This window comes from Bos grunniens, chromosome 29 (assembly GCF_055505025.1).
Source record: "Bos grunniens cultivar Pamir isolate PY7600 chromosome 29, Bosgru_T2T1.0, whole genome shotgun sequence".
Lineage (NCBI taxonomy): Eukaryota > Metazoa > Chordata > Mammalia > Artiodactyla > Bovidae > Bos > Bos grunniens.
Window position 1 is genome coordinate 522,363 of NC_141193.1, and position 15,214 is coordinate 537,576.

General features: G+C 60.7%; 1 protein-coding gene across 3 annotated transcripts in view; it reads right to left on the reverse strand.

Moving 5' to 3' along the window:
* The window catches only part of DEAF1 (DEAF1 transcription factor), a 29,256-nt gene that overhangs the window by 8,349 nt on the left and 5,693 nt on the right, over positions 1-15,214 (reverse strand). For 2 of the 3 annotated variants that reach the window (XM_086384231.1, XM_086384230.1), the window contains exons 6-10: positions 13,309-13,374; positions 9,634-9,760; positions 8,857-8,985; positions 7,736-7,864; positions 6,100-6,347 (exon numbers count right to left, since the gene is read on the reverse strand). In XM_086384231.1, the coding sequence (XP_086240357.1) occupies positions 6,100-6,347; positions 7,736-7,864; positions 8,857-8,985; positions 9,634-9,760; positions 13,309-13,374 (699 nt within the window). Of the gene's footprint in view, positions 1-6,099; positions 6,348-7,735; positions 7,865-8,856; positions 8,986-9,633; positions 12,212-13,308; positions 13,375-15,214 lie in introns of all 3 variants that reach the window. The other variant, XR_015157769.1, reaches the window with a different exon arrangement.

Consider the following 15,214-nt stretch of genomic DNA (forward strand, 5'->3'; position numbering starts at 1 on the left):
AGGCGGTAGGGGGCAGTGCAAGGGGGTGACGGGGCCGGGCCAGTGTGTGCACCCACACACGGTGGCAGGCAGCAGGACCCCAGCACGCTGCAGGCCAGACCCCTGCTCTGGCCGGTGGGGGGCTGTGTGGGAAAAACAGCATGCTGTGTCTTGGTTCCTGTTCTGGATTCAGCTTCCTTCTCTGCTGACCACAATGCTGACCAATACTTCCCACCTATAACCTGCCATCCCCCACTTCTTCAGGAAACTCCAGCATCACAGGGGCTCCGAGGCAGTAAGCTGGCTCGTCCCTGCCTCTCCTTTCCAGGACAAAGAGATTCTCCGGGGAGAGCAGAGGTCTTGCAGAGCCCTCGGCACTGGGCGTGGAGCAGCCGGCAGCCGCCTGCGAGGTCTGGGGCCCCGAGGACCCTCCTGCCTCTCGTCTGGGAGCCCTCGCGCCGCACCCCGACCCCCACCAGCACCTGGGCCCACCCTGGCTGTGCTCCCAGCACCAGGGCTGTCCTTGGACAAGAGCAGGCGCTAAGTAAACGCCTCTCACCTGAAGCAAAGGCCTGCATCGTGATGAACCTTGGGGGGCAGGCGCTGCTTGTGTGCAGAAAGTATTTCCAATCCCTTGGGCCTTCCCAACATATTCCTTTGGGAAAAATATTTCTTAACCCAAAATAACCAGAAGCCCGGGATCCAAGTCAGACACATCAGCACACGTGCAGGGGGGAGGCGGACGGCGGAGAGCACCCAGGGCAAGGTCTGCACACGCCTGCCAGGACCCACACGGCTCCACGCCGCCGGCCAGCAAGGCCCAGATCTTGGTTCCTAAGACCATTCGTTCTCCACGGCTGATTCCAGGCCTGGAGCTGGATGGCATCACCGATTCAAAGAACAGGAGAATGAGCAAACTCCCAGAGATAGTGAAGGACAGAGGAGCCTGGAGTGCTGAAGTCCGCGGGGTCACAGAGTCGGACACGACTGACTGACTAAACAACTACAGGGCCGGGGCAGGGAGCCCCCAGTTTGGGCCTGGGGGGTCTTCTAGTCCTAGAGAGGAGGAAGGAGTTCAGAGGGCCAGGTAAGGGACTTGGGAGACACTGAGAGAGTTCCAGCCGCCTAAGATGCAACAAGCTGAGTGAAGCCCACAACACGGGCCCCCTGGGTCCATTCAGACACAAAGGGACTAGAGACAATCTGCGGGGGAGGGTTCTGGAAACACTACACCAGCCCTGTCCAGGAGGAGCCCCCACCAGCGTGCCCGGTGAGGAAAAGGGGGACTGCTGCACTTCACAGCTGGAACCTCCAACATGGCCACGTGCCAAGTTGGACCCTGGAGTGAGATAAGGCCTTGAGAAGAGAGAAACGCGAGAGCCTTCCCCCTAGCAGCCACAGGAGACACACCTGCAGCCAGAAGAGACGGCACTGCTGACCCACGGGCACTGGGCTTCCGCCAGTGCTGAGAACAGTGTCTGCTGTGTGCCCGTGGCACTGGAAGGAGCCCTCAGCATAGCGGCTCTTCTGACCACACTTCCCTCTTGACGGGAAGTCGGATGACCAGTGTAGGCCCGAGAAGGAGCCAGGGACACAGAGACGGGCCACAGCTCAGGCCCAGCGCCCTGCAGCCACATGGCTGGTTTCTGCTGGACGTGGCGTCCTTGATGGGAAGGGCGTCTGGTCTCCTGCCCTGTTTAATCTCTGCTGAGCTAATTATACACACGCAACACAAATGCCCCATGGGTAAAACTGACTAAACCTCTCTGATAGTTCAGTTGGGCTAAAATTTGATTTTCTAAGAAATTCCACATGAAACATCCAAGAAGGCAACCCCGGTTCCCTCCCTGGCAGGCAAGCGCCGGGGTCTCACGTGGAGCCTCTCCGTGGGCCGTGCGGCCTCACTCTCTGCTCCCCACTACACACGCCCCTCAGAGCTCAGAGCACGCTGTGGACGCCTCCCGACAGGCTCTACAGCAACAGCTCCTCGGGGCCTCTCTCCGTGCGATCCGGGGTGGGGGGGCCTCTCCGTGCGATCCGGGGTGGGGGGGCCTCTCCGTGCGATCCAGGGTGGGGGGGCCTCTCCGTGTGATCCGGGGTGGGGGGGCCTCTCCGTGTGATCTGGGGTGGGGGGGCCTCTCTGTGTGATCCGTGGGTGGGGGGGGGTCTCTCTCCGTGTGATCCTGGGTTGGGGGGCCTCTCTGTGCGATCCGGGGTGGGGGGGCCTCTCTGTGTGATCTGTGGGGTGGGGGGGTCTCTCTCCGTGTGATCCGCGGTGGGGGGGACCTCTCTGTGTGATCAGGGGTTGGGGGGGTCTCTCTTCGTGTGATCCGCGGTGGGGGGGCCTCTCTGTGTGATCCGGGGTGGGGGGGTCTCTCTCCATGTGATCCACAGTGGGGGGGCCTCTCTGTGTGATCCGTGGGGTTGGGGGGGTCTCTCTCCATGTGATCCGCAGTGGGGGGGCCTCTCTGTGTGATCCGGGGTGGGGGGGTCTCTCTCCATGTGATCCACAGTGGGGGGGCCTCTCTGTGTGATCCGTGGGGTTGGGGGGGTCTCTGTCCATGTGATCCGCAGTGGGGGGGCGTCTCTGTGTGATCCGTGGGGTTGGGGGGGTCTCTGTCCATGTGATCCGCAGTGGGGGGGCCTCTCTGTGTGATCCGTGGGGTTGGGGGGTCTCTCTCCATGTGATCCGCAGTGGGGGGGCCTCTCTGTGTGATCCGTGGGGTTGGGGGGGTCTCTCTCCATGTGATCTGGGGTGGGGGGTCTCTCTCTGTGCGATCCGGGGTGGGGTGCCTGCCTCTTGCCATGTGATCCAGAGTAGGGGGCTTGTCAGGTGCCCAGAAGCCCCTCCATGACAGACCCGTGCCCCCTCCACCCCCAGCCTTCTGGCTCCTTCCACCCAGACCCTGAAGGCCACTTCTCACTGCTGCCATCTGCTTCAGGGACACATTTTGGGTGCCTCTCTCGCATGAGTCAAGTCATGACCCCTCAGTCCCCAGATGATCCTGGCGAAGGCTCCCCAGGAAGTCTGGTTCCCAAGACCCAGCGTCCAGGCATTGTGGCCTGCAGGGGCCATGGCTCAGACACATCAGCAATTACAAAGGTGAGCACACTAGGTACAGAGGGTGGTCAACCCACATCTGCAGGAAACAGAACCAGGTCACCCGAGGAGCCTAAGCCTGTGAGCCCCACCAGTGTCGGAACTCAGGTTATGGACATGTGATGATGTCCCAGTGGAGGAGGAGGCTCAAGCCTCTCACTAGAGGCTGAGCATCTTCCACCAAACAGGACTGTTAAGTGTAAAGGCATCTCATGTCGCATTTGTTTCCTAGAAATACATGAAATTACAAACAAAATGCACAGCCCAGCCTTTCATGGGTGGGGACCTGAGCAACCCCGCCATGCCAGATGCTCCTGGCTGACCCGCCAGACACGCACGTCAAGAGGTCTGCATGGCAGGAATTCAGCTTCTGGACCCTTCGTGTGGATGAGCCTGGCCATGACTGTGGGCTGGTCCTATCTGAGAAACAAAACCCAGGCAGCTGGCCCAGCACAGGGCCCTGAAAGTACCCGCACGACCCAACCAGGTGGGAACCCACGCTGCATCCTAACCTACACTTTCTCTTTCAGCCCATCCGTCGTCGGAGAGTTTTCACAGAACTTACTCGTAGTTTATTCTCTGAAAGAAAGTCCAAGAAAATCTATGAAAGATGTCAAACTGAAAGCTAAACCGCTTCCTCTTGCACTTCCCTCCTGGGAGGAGGCCCTGGTCAGCAGCCCGAGCTGCCTGCCCACTGTCCAGCTGGTCTGACTGCTGAGCTGGGGGGTGCACAGCAGTCTCCCCACACCTGCACTCCCGGCCCTGGACTCTAAACAAGGACAAGGGTCTCCCCCACAGCCCCCAGGCTCAGCAGGGGCAGGGCACACACGATGGTGGGCGTCGGACAGGCAACCACAGGCTGGCACACAGGCTGGCAGCTGCTGAGTGAACTGGGAGCCTCCATGGACCCGGCGGCTGGGCTCCCAGCCTCACCCCCTGGAGAAGGGGCAGCACACACATCCACGCAGACGGCTGTGCACAGAGATCAGAGGGCAGAGACACTGGCAGCGTCCACTGACCGAGGAGTGAAAAGCAGCCCGGGACGCGGCGATTGGCATGGAGTCGTGAACAGGAGTGAAACGCTAATCCAGGCCACAGTATGGACGCATCGTGGAAACACTGCTCAGGGAAAGGAGCCAGACACAAAAGACCACATCCTGTGTGATTCCCATTTCCAAGAAATGTGCAGAACAGGCAAAGTCAGAGAGAGGAAGTGGGTGAGTGTAACCGGGGTCTGGGGTGGGTGGGAACAGGCAGAGTCAGAGAGAGGAAGCGGGTGAGTGCAGCAGGGACCTGGGGGTGGGTGGGGTGGTGCTCACGGGTCCGGGGCTTCCCTGGGAGGTGAAGAGCCCTGGAATGAACGGGGACTGAACGAGTGTGGGAGCCAGCTCCTGGACTGTGCACCGGGGCGGGTGGGGTGGCACTCATGGGCCCGGGGCTTCCCTGGGAGGTGAAGAGCCCTGGAATCAATGGGGACTGAATGCGTGTGTGAGCCAGCTCCTGGACTGCACACCTTAAAGGGGTGAGTCCTACAGCATGTGAACCGTGTTTCAACGAGAAAAAGAACACGCTTTCATCATGCATGTTAGGGATTTTTCTAAAGTATAAGATCATAAATATGTGAACGCATGAGCACACAAAAACAAACGAGACTAGTTATAAAAACAGATACAAATAAACGTTTAAAAAATAAAAGTAGTAAAATGCTTATGAATGTGAAATATGCAAATATTAAATGATTAAAAAGTTAGTCTCTGAGCAACACGAGACCACTGTGGCTCAGACGAACAACCTCCCAAGCCAAAGAGAAAAAGGGGCAGCTGTCCTTCGGGTCACCAGAGCAGCCTGCAGGCTGACCCTCCCAACAGTCACCAGGGAGCCAGAAGGCAGCGATCTGAGGTCTGGAAAGCAAGGAGAGCCGGCAGGAATGGAGGGAGCCTGGCTGGGGGGAGGCCCTGGCAGGTGGGGCAGGAACTGGCGGGGAGGTGGGTTGTGACGCTGAACCTGGGGCAGGGGAGGGAAGGGTGTGGGCAGAAGGCTGAGGCTAGAGCTGCAGATGGCCAGAAACCAAGGAAATGCATGCCATGCACGGCGGCTACAGGCCCTGGCCGTCCCCAGGGAGCCAGCACGGGGCCGAGCCAGCAGAAACAATGGGCGAGACAGCTGTGCCCACGGTGCCCCCACCCCCTCCAGGAGAGCCTGCAGCCCCACGCATGAGAGCAGCAGCAAGACCACGCCCGTCCTGCCCAGACCAGGCCTACAGCCATGCCCAGCAGCGGAAGCCGAGACAGATCCCCACACGACGGGCGGGGGAGCAGCCAGCTCAGCTGCTCGTGAGGACCAAGTCCCGCGCTTGCCAGGTGAGCACACAGAACCCAGCAGGGCTCAGAGCTTCTGCCTGGAACCAAGGGGCCTGGAACCAGCAGGAGCAGGGTGTCCCCAGGTGCAAGGGGAGGAGTGCGCACAGCGGGTCCTGAGACGACCAGAGGGTCAGAATCAGCCGACAGCAGACAGGCGACCGTGCTAAGCGGCCGCTCGGGACCCATCAGAGTAAAGGGGCTCCACAAGACGCAGGTGGGCTTTCAGCCCACTGCGTCCTGGCTGTGACAGTCCTCCCCAGCCCCCTGCCAGATTCTGCAAGCCTCAGCAAAACAAAAGCATAATTAAGAATGCGATAAAACTTTCTTTCCTCTTGTCTACAAAAAGTAGTAAAGTGAAAATTTTTCTTACATAGATTTGGTGAGAAAAAATCAACGTGGTCCGTTTACAAACTACAGTCCACAGCAACTGTGACCGGCAACACCCCCGCTGCCCCCGCGACTCCGCGTCACAGGGGACAGTCCCCGGGGAGGCTGGCCTGACGGGACGCGCGCCGTCTGCCACAGGTGGTACTGGAGTGTGTGTGAGAGCTGAACACCCGAGGGGGACGCCTGCCTCGCTAGCAGACAAGCTTCACTTGCGTGTGCGCCCCCCGCGCCCCTGCCCGGGAAGGCGGCACACACCCGCGGCGCAGACGGTACCTCCTTCCGCTCGGCGTCCGCCTGGGCTCTGGCCTGGGCCGCGGCAGCCTCCCGGTAGGAGCTGGCCTGCTTGGTCTGTTCGAACAGCGTCTTCAGCTGCTGCGCGGTGCTGAGCAGGGAGTTAACCATCTCCTCCAGGTACAGCCAGGTCCGCTGCTCCGACACCTCCAGCCCGCTGACCACCGCGGGGGAGACAGCTTTGGTGGGGGTGGAGGGCGGCGCTGCCAGGGCCGGCAGGGACGTCAGCACTAGCCCGAGGGAAGCAAAACAGAGCAAGGAGTCAGCACGTCACCTGGCTCCAAGGGCCTCCGTGTTCTCACTGAGTGAGGGAGACCGGGCTGGTGCACAGAGACCTGGCTCCAGGGGCCTCCGTGTTCTCACTGAGTGAGGGAGACCGGGCTGGTGCACAGAGCGCAGGCCTAGAGGGCACCTAAGGTACTGCAGGTGCAGAGACGCCCTCCCCCCCGGCGCCCCCTCTGACCCCTGCTGCGGCTACAGCTGCCCGACCACGGATGGCACGCCAAGTGCAAGCAGGAGCTGAAGCCTCCTGGTTTCGTTTCTGCTCACACAGAAAACTTCAGGGCCGTCTGTGGGCACGGGGTCTGGGGCACAGATCAGGGCTAGCGGGGGGCAGGTTCCTCTCAGCTGCAGAAGAAATCACGGGGGTGGAAAGGGAACCTGGGGCGACGCTGGCTCTGGACAGGACATGGAGACTCACACTTTGGACGCACGAGGCCTGCCCACCTCTGTCCCAAGGGACCTGGGCAGAGATGCCCCGGGGGAGACACGCGCACCCAGGCCTTGCTGTGCACGTCGGCCTCCTCTGAGGAAAAGCCCTGATGGGAGCACCGGCTGAGTCCTTGGCGCAAATGCCCCACCAAGGCCCATTTTCAGCTCCTGGGTGAACCACTAGACAAGAGCTGCACGAGATGCAGAGTCAGTGCTCAGGAGCCAGACCCACAGAGTGGCCAGACCTCGGCTGTGAACCCGCCCCCGGGAGCGGAAGCACGGGGTCTGGAAGACAGGACCCTGAAGCGAGCCTCCAGCCCTCGCTGCGCCGGACCTAAGGGGAGGGGCAGTGGGACAGGGCAGACAGAGGGGGCATCGGTCTAGACCGGAGCCCCGGTCTAGGGGCCCCGCGGTCTAGACCAGAACCCACCCCGACACGATCACCCCAGGAACAGGCTGCACCGCCCTGAAGGAAACAGGAAACCCCGAGTCCACACTGGAATCAGCAAGGAGCAGGTAGGCAGGAGTGCCGCGGCCACATGGGTGAACACCCCCGAGGCTGGCCGCGGCCTGCTGGGGCTCTGCCGGGGCTGGGGCTAGGCTTTAGGAGGTGGGTCGGGGGAGGCAGGTAGTGACAATCAGATACACACACACAAGGACGTGCTGGCAAGCTTCAGGCCAGTGAGTCACGGACACGCACACTCTCGCACCTGAAGCCAGGGCACAAGTGCCCTCGGGGACACTGACCCAGAGCAGCGTCCCGGGTGGAGCCCGGCAGATTCTAGGCTCTGCAGGGCACAGGGCACTAGGTGAGCAGCCTTGCCCCACCTAGCATCTGGCAGTAGCTTCCAGTCTACAAACAGCCCTGCCTCCCCAGACCTCGGGAGCAGGGCTCCTTCTCACTCACCTATTTTGGGATGAGATGTCGGCAGTGCGGCCTCTGGGAACGGTGTGATCTGGCAGCTGTCCTGATAACCGGGGTAGTGGGGCTCCGGGTGGCCGACCCTGCACGGAGGCTGCACGCTCGCTTCCTGCACTGTGCGGAGAGGGGCGCCATGCCCGTGACCCCGCTGCTGCGCGCCCAGCCAGACAGCCCCCGAGCTCACAAGTGGAGGAAGTGGACTGTTGAGACAACAGCGCCAGGGGCCCAGAAGGAAAGGGAACCGACGATGCACTGGGGCCCGGAGCGAACCAGAACTGAGGACGCGCAGGGGCCCGGAGGGAACCAGAACCGAATACAGCGCCGGGGCCCGGAGGGGGACAGAACCGACGACAGGGCCAGGGGTGGGAGTGGAACAGAACTGATGACGCGCGGGGGCCCGGAGGGAACCAGAACCGACGACAGCGCCGGGGCCTGGAGGAAACCAGAACCGACGACGCGCGGGGGCCCGGAGGGAACCAGAACCGATGAGGCTCGGGGGCCGGGAGGGAACCAGAACCGATGAGGCGCGGGGGCCGGGAGGGAACCAGAACCGATGAGGCTCGGGGGCTGGGAGGGAACCAGAACCGACGACACGCGGGGGCCCGGAGGGAACCAGAACAGATGAGGCGCGGGGGCCGGGAGGGAACCAGAACTGATGACGCACGGGGGCCCGGAGGGAACCAGAACTGACGACGCGCGGGGGCCTGGAGGGAACCAGAACCGACGAGGCGCGGGGGCCCGGAGGGAACCAGAACAGATGAGGCGCGGGGGCCGGGAGGGAACCAGAACTGATGACGCACGGGGGCCCGGAAGGAACCAGAACCGACGACGCGCGGGGGCCCGGAGTGGGGCAGGATGGCACAGGAGCAGGTGGGCTCCCACTGCTCCCTTTTGCTCCCTAACGTGGCCTCAGAGTTTACAGATGCACAGGGCGCCTCTGCCCGCCGGCTCTCTCTACGTTCCACCAGCAGCCTCAGCTTTTCAGGTCCTGGTCCTCCACCACCGGCCAAGCCCCCAGCCCCACTCCCTCCTTCGGGGTCTCCATGGCTCCTGCCGGTGAAAGGGGAGTCTCTCGGGGCCAGGGCACCAGGGCTGAGACCACTTGCCTGTGGCTCCTGCAAAGACGTCGCCCTGGGCTGGACTTTCCGAGATGACCGCAGTGGCCTCTACGGTGGACGCCCGGTCAAAGGTCAGCGCACCCGAGGTAGTGATCTGTCCTGAGGGGGTCACGGTGACTGCAAGGGCAGGGCAGCCGTTACTCGGCCAGCCGGAAACCCACCAATGGGGCAGGGGTGGCGTGGGGTGCACAGCAGTGCCCGGGGGCCCCCCAGCCCATCTCCACAGGGTGGTGCCTAGCGCCAGTGAGGGCAAGGCCCACGCCCCCAGAGGCGGCTCTGGCTGTTGGATCCTAAACACACACATGCGTGTACCCTCTCTAAGGAAAACACTCACTGAAGTTGAAGAGAAACAGCAGCCACGCCTCCCAGCATCTCAGAGCTCCGTGTCCTCCAGGCCCCGAAGGACCCACTGGGTCGTGGACAGTCTCTGAGGACCCATCAGCCCCCAGACCTTCCCTCCCTTTGGGTCTTCCCTCCACCCCCACCCACCGTCTCAAGGTTTCAGGAGCAAGGGCTCCTCCCTCAACTCCTACCAGCCTCGCCTGCCCACTGGGGCATACGCAGCCTCTGAGGGCGGGGGGCTGCCCGAGACCCAGACCTGCGCACTTGGCATGAAGCCAATGCGGAGGAGAAGCCGGGACCCAGGAGGCCAAGGAGCCTCTGGGAGCAGGAGCTGTGCCGTTTTAGACCCAAAGCCCTTGGCCACACGCGTGAGCAGCACACACTAAGAGCGCGCGTGGCGGCAGGGGCTGCGCAGACACTCACAGGTGGTGGCGGCGGTGGCGGGGAGCAGGGTGATGTTCTTGGGTGCGTCCTTCTTGACGGGCGTGGCCGGCAGCTCGCTCTCCTTCTTGCGCCTCTTGTAGGGCACGAAGAGCCTGACGGGGCCGCTCTAGGGGGTGGGGGGACAGAGGGAGATGTGAGGGAACCACCCGACTCTGTCCCGACGGCTGCCCTGCCCAGGGACGCACCCACGCAGGGACACGCCCAGCTCTTAGCTCTCTTCAGCCCCCAGTGCCTCGAAGTAACAGAAGAGGTGCTTTCAGGGAGACCGAGTGAGTGAAAGCGCTTCAAACAGTGAGCATCGTCCACATCAGAGTTTCAGGAATGCCCAGGAGACAGAAAACAAACGGGGCCCACGAGGCCAGGGGGCGCCCCACAGGCCCAGACGCACAGGAGCAGAGGCCCTAGATGGAGCACCAAGGCAGGACAAGGGGAAGGCTGGGGAGCCTCCCAGCTCGTGCCCGAGACCCCGTGGGCTAACTGGCCCTCCCTGCTGCCCTTCCGCATGTGCTGTGGACCCAAGCGTGGACTTTCTTCTCAACCCCAGGATCTCCGCTGGGCTCCTCCCTTTTGTGATTTTTCTCCACGTGATGAGATGTCGTCACACCTTCTGGGCTGACCTGTGAGGTCTCAACCAGCAGTGTGGCTGCATTAGGAGTAAGGATGGGGGCGGCCCTAACCTGGTGGGATTAGTGTCCCTGGAGGAGGAAATACCAGAAACACCCCCTAACTGCCACGTGAGTGAGAGCCTGCAGGCCAAGAGGAGCCCCTGCCAGCAGCAAACAAGCACTGGGACCCGGGCTGCCGCCTCCACAGCTGTGAGAAAGCCCACGTGTGCTGCTGCTGCCCCGGGAGTGGTGCCTGGCGGTGGCACCCAGGCCATGGTGCCTGCCCCGGCCCCGCAGACTGAGACCGAGATCGAGACCCCTGATGAGGACGCTTCCGCCCTGCAGACACGGAGCCTGCCTGGAAGCCCTGTCAGCTGCTGCTACAACGGGAAGGGTCCACTGCCTGCTGCTGTTCTTCTGTGGGGTCCACACACCCCCGTTCCTTTACACATCTCATGACTTCTGTTGAAGCTGGACATCCTGGGCGCTGTACTGGACCGCCATGCAGACGTCTGCTCTCCTCCAGGCTTCCCGGCTGGAGTCCTGCACGAGCTGTCCCCCGTGGCCCCTCCGGGCAGCAGCAGTCAAGCTGCCGCACCAGCTGCTGGCTCCGCTCTTTCCAGCCGACTGCTCTACCCTCTGCAAACTGCTCCGCTGTGGGATCCAGGCACCTGGGGCTCTGTGCTGGGGGCTTTTGGGACACATCTAGAGGAAACGCCCCAGGACAGTCGCTTAGCTGGCATCCGCCCACACACTGCCCTGGAGCGGAGCCTGGGCAGCACTCACGGCCATCAGCCTAACTCCGTGGTCCTGTTGCTGCCGTGACTACCGCGGGGACTTCCACCGTGTGGGGTACGGGCGAGTGGGGCCGGGACGATGGGGCCGGGGGCCTGGAGCGGAGCTTTCCCTCAGCCGAGCAGGGCCGCGGGCAGGGAACAGGCCCTGGCTCACACACCAGACTCACAAAATTCTCCTGGATAAATATTTTTTTGCTATATGCCACCAGGACAGCTTTCAGAGATTCTAAGCAGGTTTTTCCATTATTTCGCCAATGAGGATTATGTCTCTGGGGGTTGGCCCATGGAGCTCTGCAGACCACCGTTCCTGACTCGGAGCCAAAGCGTGTCCGTTTGACGAAGGAGACGTACGAGACTTTATTTCGTGGACTGCACCTGTGGTTCCACGTCTAAGAAACCCCAGGTCTAACTTAAGATCACAGATTTTCTTCTAGAAACTTTAATTTTGTTTTCAACAAATCTGACTCTAGAATCCACTTTTAATTCACTGGTATACGAAGTAGGACGTCTGGGTCAAGGGTCACTCTATGCCTACAGTGTCCGACTGGCCCCACGCCTTCTGGGTCCGTGTGGGTGGCTGGTCTGCCCCTAGATTGACAGGCCCTCCTCCGCAAAACCACACACTCTCACCCAAGGACACCACTTGGCAGGTCTGGGGCCCGAGCTGTGGCCTCTGCAGTCTTAGTCTTCATTCTCAGAGCTCTGCTGCAATTCCATTTCCTCTGCCTTTCCATAGAAACCTTAGAATCCTTAAAATCCTGCCAGGACTGTGAAGGGAGCCACGTCAAACCTGTAGATCTATTTGGGGAGAAGAACACGTTCCCCACACAGAGGCTGCCACCCCACAGGTCCATAGCATCCCTGAGTTCTCTTCTGGCGCTTCTAGCTTTCAGCATCCAGGTTCCGCCCTGCAGGTGACACCTTGGGGTTTCGGCATTTGCGGAGACCACAGACAATCCTGTTGTGTGTTCCACACTTCCTGACGGGGCAAACCTCCTGCTCTGCTCCTTTGACCCCTGCAGGATATCCAAGAACATCACCTGCCGGTCCCCTCAAGCAAACTTTAAAAGTATCTTATTCTCACACAAATATCCTGCTGGGTAATTCTTCGGCCACCTGATGCCAAAAGCCGACTCACTGGAAAAGATCCTGATCCTGGGAAAGATTGAGGGTAGGAGGAGAAGGGGGTGACAGAGGATGAGATGGTTGGAAGGCATCATCGACTCACTGGACATGAGTTTGAGGAAACTGGCAAATAGTAAAGGACAGGAAAGCCTGGTGTGCTGCAGTCCGTGGGGTCACAGAGTCGAACGAGACTCAGTGACTGAACAACAACGTTCTATTAGAATCACATGTGATCTGTATACAAACTAGACGGTTTCAGGATATTTGGTTTTCCCAGTCAAGAACGTCTCTCCAGTTGGCTTTCCTACACAGCTGCTAATAGTTAACCAGATGAGCAATCGAACTTTAAAAAGGAGGACTTCCTTCATGGTACAGTGAATGAGAATCTGCCTGCCGATGCAGGGGACATGGGTTCGATCCCTGGTCTGGGAAGGTTCCACATGCTGCAGAGCGAGCAAGCCCGTGCACACAATACCGAGCCCAGGCACGGCCACTGCGGAGGCCTGCGCGCCCCAGAGCCGCGCCCCGCAGCCAGAGGCCCGCCCGCTGCAGCTGGAGAAAGCCCGCATGGCAGCAGAGACCCAGGGCAACCAAAAGTAAATAAGTGTTTTAAAAGTACTAAAAACAAAACCTTTAAAAAAATTCTTAAGAGGAAACCTCATTAAGCAGGTTTTTAACTTTTGAGACATTTAAAAATAATATTCAATAATAAGAACTCCTGAAACAAAGCTGGTGGTTCACACAGGGCACACTGGCCTCACGCTGAAAGCCGCTCAGCGGAGTCAGTCGGGACAACGCCCGCCTTTAACAGTTAGGGACCCGGGTAAGCAAAGACTTGCGAAGACGCTACTGTTCTCTAAACAAAGCAGTTCCGTGCGATATTTTTTACAAAATGATGTTAAAAATGCAAAACGTAAAACAGCGCGTTGTCATCACCGTGAGAAAAGCCTGGGGGGGCAGGACGGGGACGTCACGCGGTTTACTTTATCTAGGAAGGTCCCCTTCGGGTCCTCTGAGCAGTCCAGGGGCCCACTTGAGGCCTCAGCCACCAGAGCAACAGCCGATGAACAGAGTCTGAGGGGAAACTAAGGGGGAAGTAGCCGGAGAGGGGCCGAAGGGGCACTCACCAGGGTCATGTCGTCACAGCAGGCGGCACAGGTGCAGGAGGCTGCATGAGGGTTCAGGATGCCATCCTGGGGTTCAAAAGACACCGCGACACGGGAGAGGGCGTGAGACACCGCAACACGGGAGAGGGCGTGAGACACCACGACACGGGAGAGGGCGTGAGACACCGTGACACGGGAGAGGGCGTGAGACACCGTGACACGGGAGAGGGCGTGAGACACCGTGACACGGGAGAGGGCGTGAGACACCGTGACACGGGAGACGGTCTGAGAGACACCGCGACACGGGAGAGGGCGTGAGACACTGCGACACAGGAGATGGTCTGAGAGACACCGCAACACGGGAGAGGGTCTCGGAGACATCGCGACATGGGAGAGGGCGTGAGAGACACCACAACACGGGAGAGGGCATGAGAGACACGACATGGGAGAGGGCCTCAGAGACACCGCGACACGGGAGAGGGCGTGAGAGACACCGCGACACGGGAGAGGGTCTCGGAGACACCATGACATGGGAGAGGGTCTCAGAGACACCGCGGCATGGGAGAGGGTCTCAGAGACACCGCGACACGGGAGAGGGCGTGAGAGACACCGCGACACGGGAGAGGGTCTCGGAGACACCGCGACATGGAGACGGTCTGAGAGACACCGCGACACGGGAGAGGGTCTTGGAGACACCACGACACGGGAGAAGGTCTCGGAGACACCGCGACACGGGAGAGGGTCTCGGAGACACCGTGACACGGGAGAGGGCGTGAGAGACACCACGACACGGAAGAGAGTCTCGGAGACACCGTGACACGGGAGAGAGTCTCGGAGACACCGTGACATGGGAGAGGGTCTCAGAGACACCACGACACGGGAGAGGGCGTGAGAGACACCGCGACACGGGAGAGGGTCTCGGAGACACCGTGACATGGGAGAGGGTCTCAGAGACACCATGACACGGGAGAGGGCGTGAGAGACACCGCGACACGGGAGAGGGTCTCAGAGACACCACGACACGGGAGAGGGTCTCGGAGACACCGTGACATGGGAGAGGGTCTCAGAGACACCACGACACGGGAGAGGGCATGAGAGACACCGCGACACGGGAGAGGGTCTCGGAGACACCGCGACATGGAGACGGTCTGAGAGACACCGCAACACGGGAGAGGGTCTCGGAGACACCGCGACACGGGAGAGGGTCTCGGAGACACCGCGACACGGGAGAGGGTCTCGGAGACACCGCGACACGGGAGAGGGTCTCGGAGACACCGCGACACGGGAGAGGGTCTCGGAGACATCGCGACATGGGAGAGGGTCTCAGAGACACTGCGACACCACAGCACGGGAGAGGGCGTGAGAGACACGATGACACAGGAGAGGGCCTCAGAGACACCGCAACACGGGACAGGGTCTCAGAGACATGGCAACACTGGAGAGGATCTGAGACACCACAACAAATGAGAGGGTGGCCCTCAAGCGACAGGCCCAGGCTCCAACCAGCTCTACCCTGACCCCCGCCATGAGGATGGAACCCATTGTTTCCAGAACCTCTCTGCACACACCATCCACCTTTCCCATCCAGGGAGTATGGGCGTGACGCCTCTGCCAACCCCAGGAGCTAAACTGGAAACAGGAGCAGGGGCCCTCTCCCCTTGGATAAGCTCAAGAGAGATGGTTGGTATCTTTCAGAAAGTCACGGACAGAGTTACTCAGTCTCATTGGGTCTCTCTGCCACACACGTTATTAAACTTCCGTTTGACTTTCTCCTGTTAATAAATGAACTCACGTGTGCTCACTGAAATGGAAGCTGTGTTGCCTCATCCATTCCTCATCCTTGCACAAGGCACTGTGCAAACCTGCTCAACGTCCCATTCGAAACACAGGGAAACAGAAAGGTTAAGTGACTTGCCCCAGGTCACAC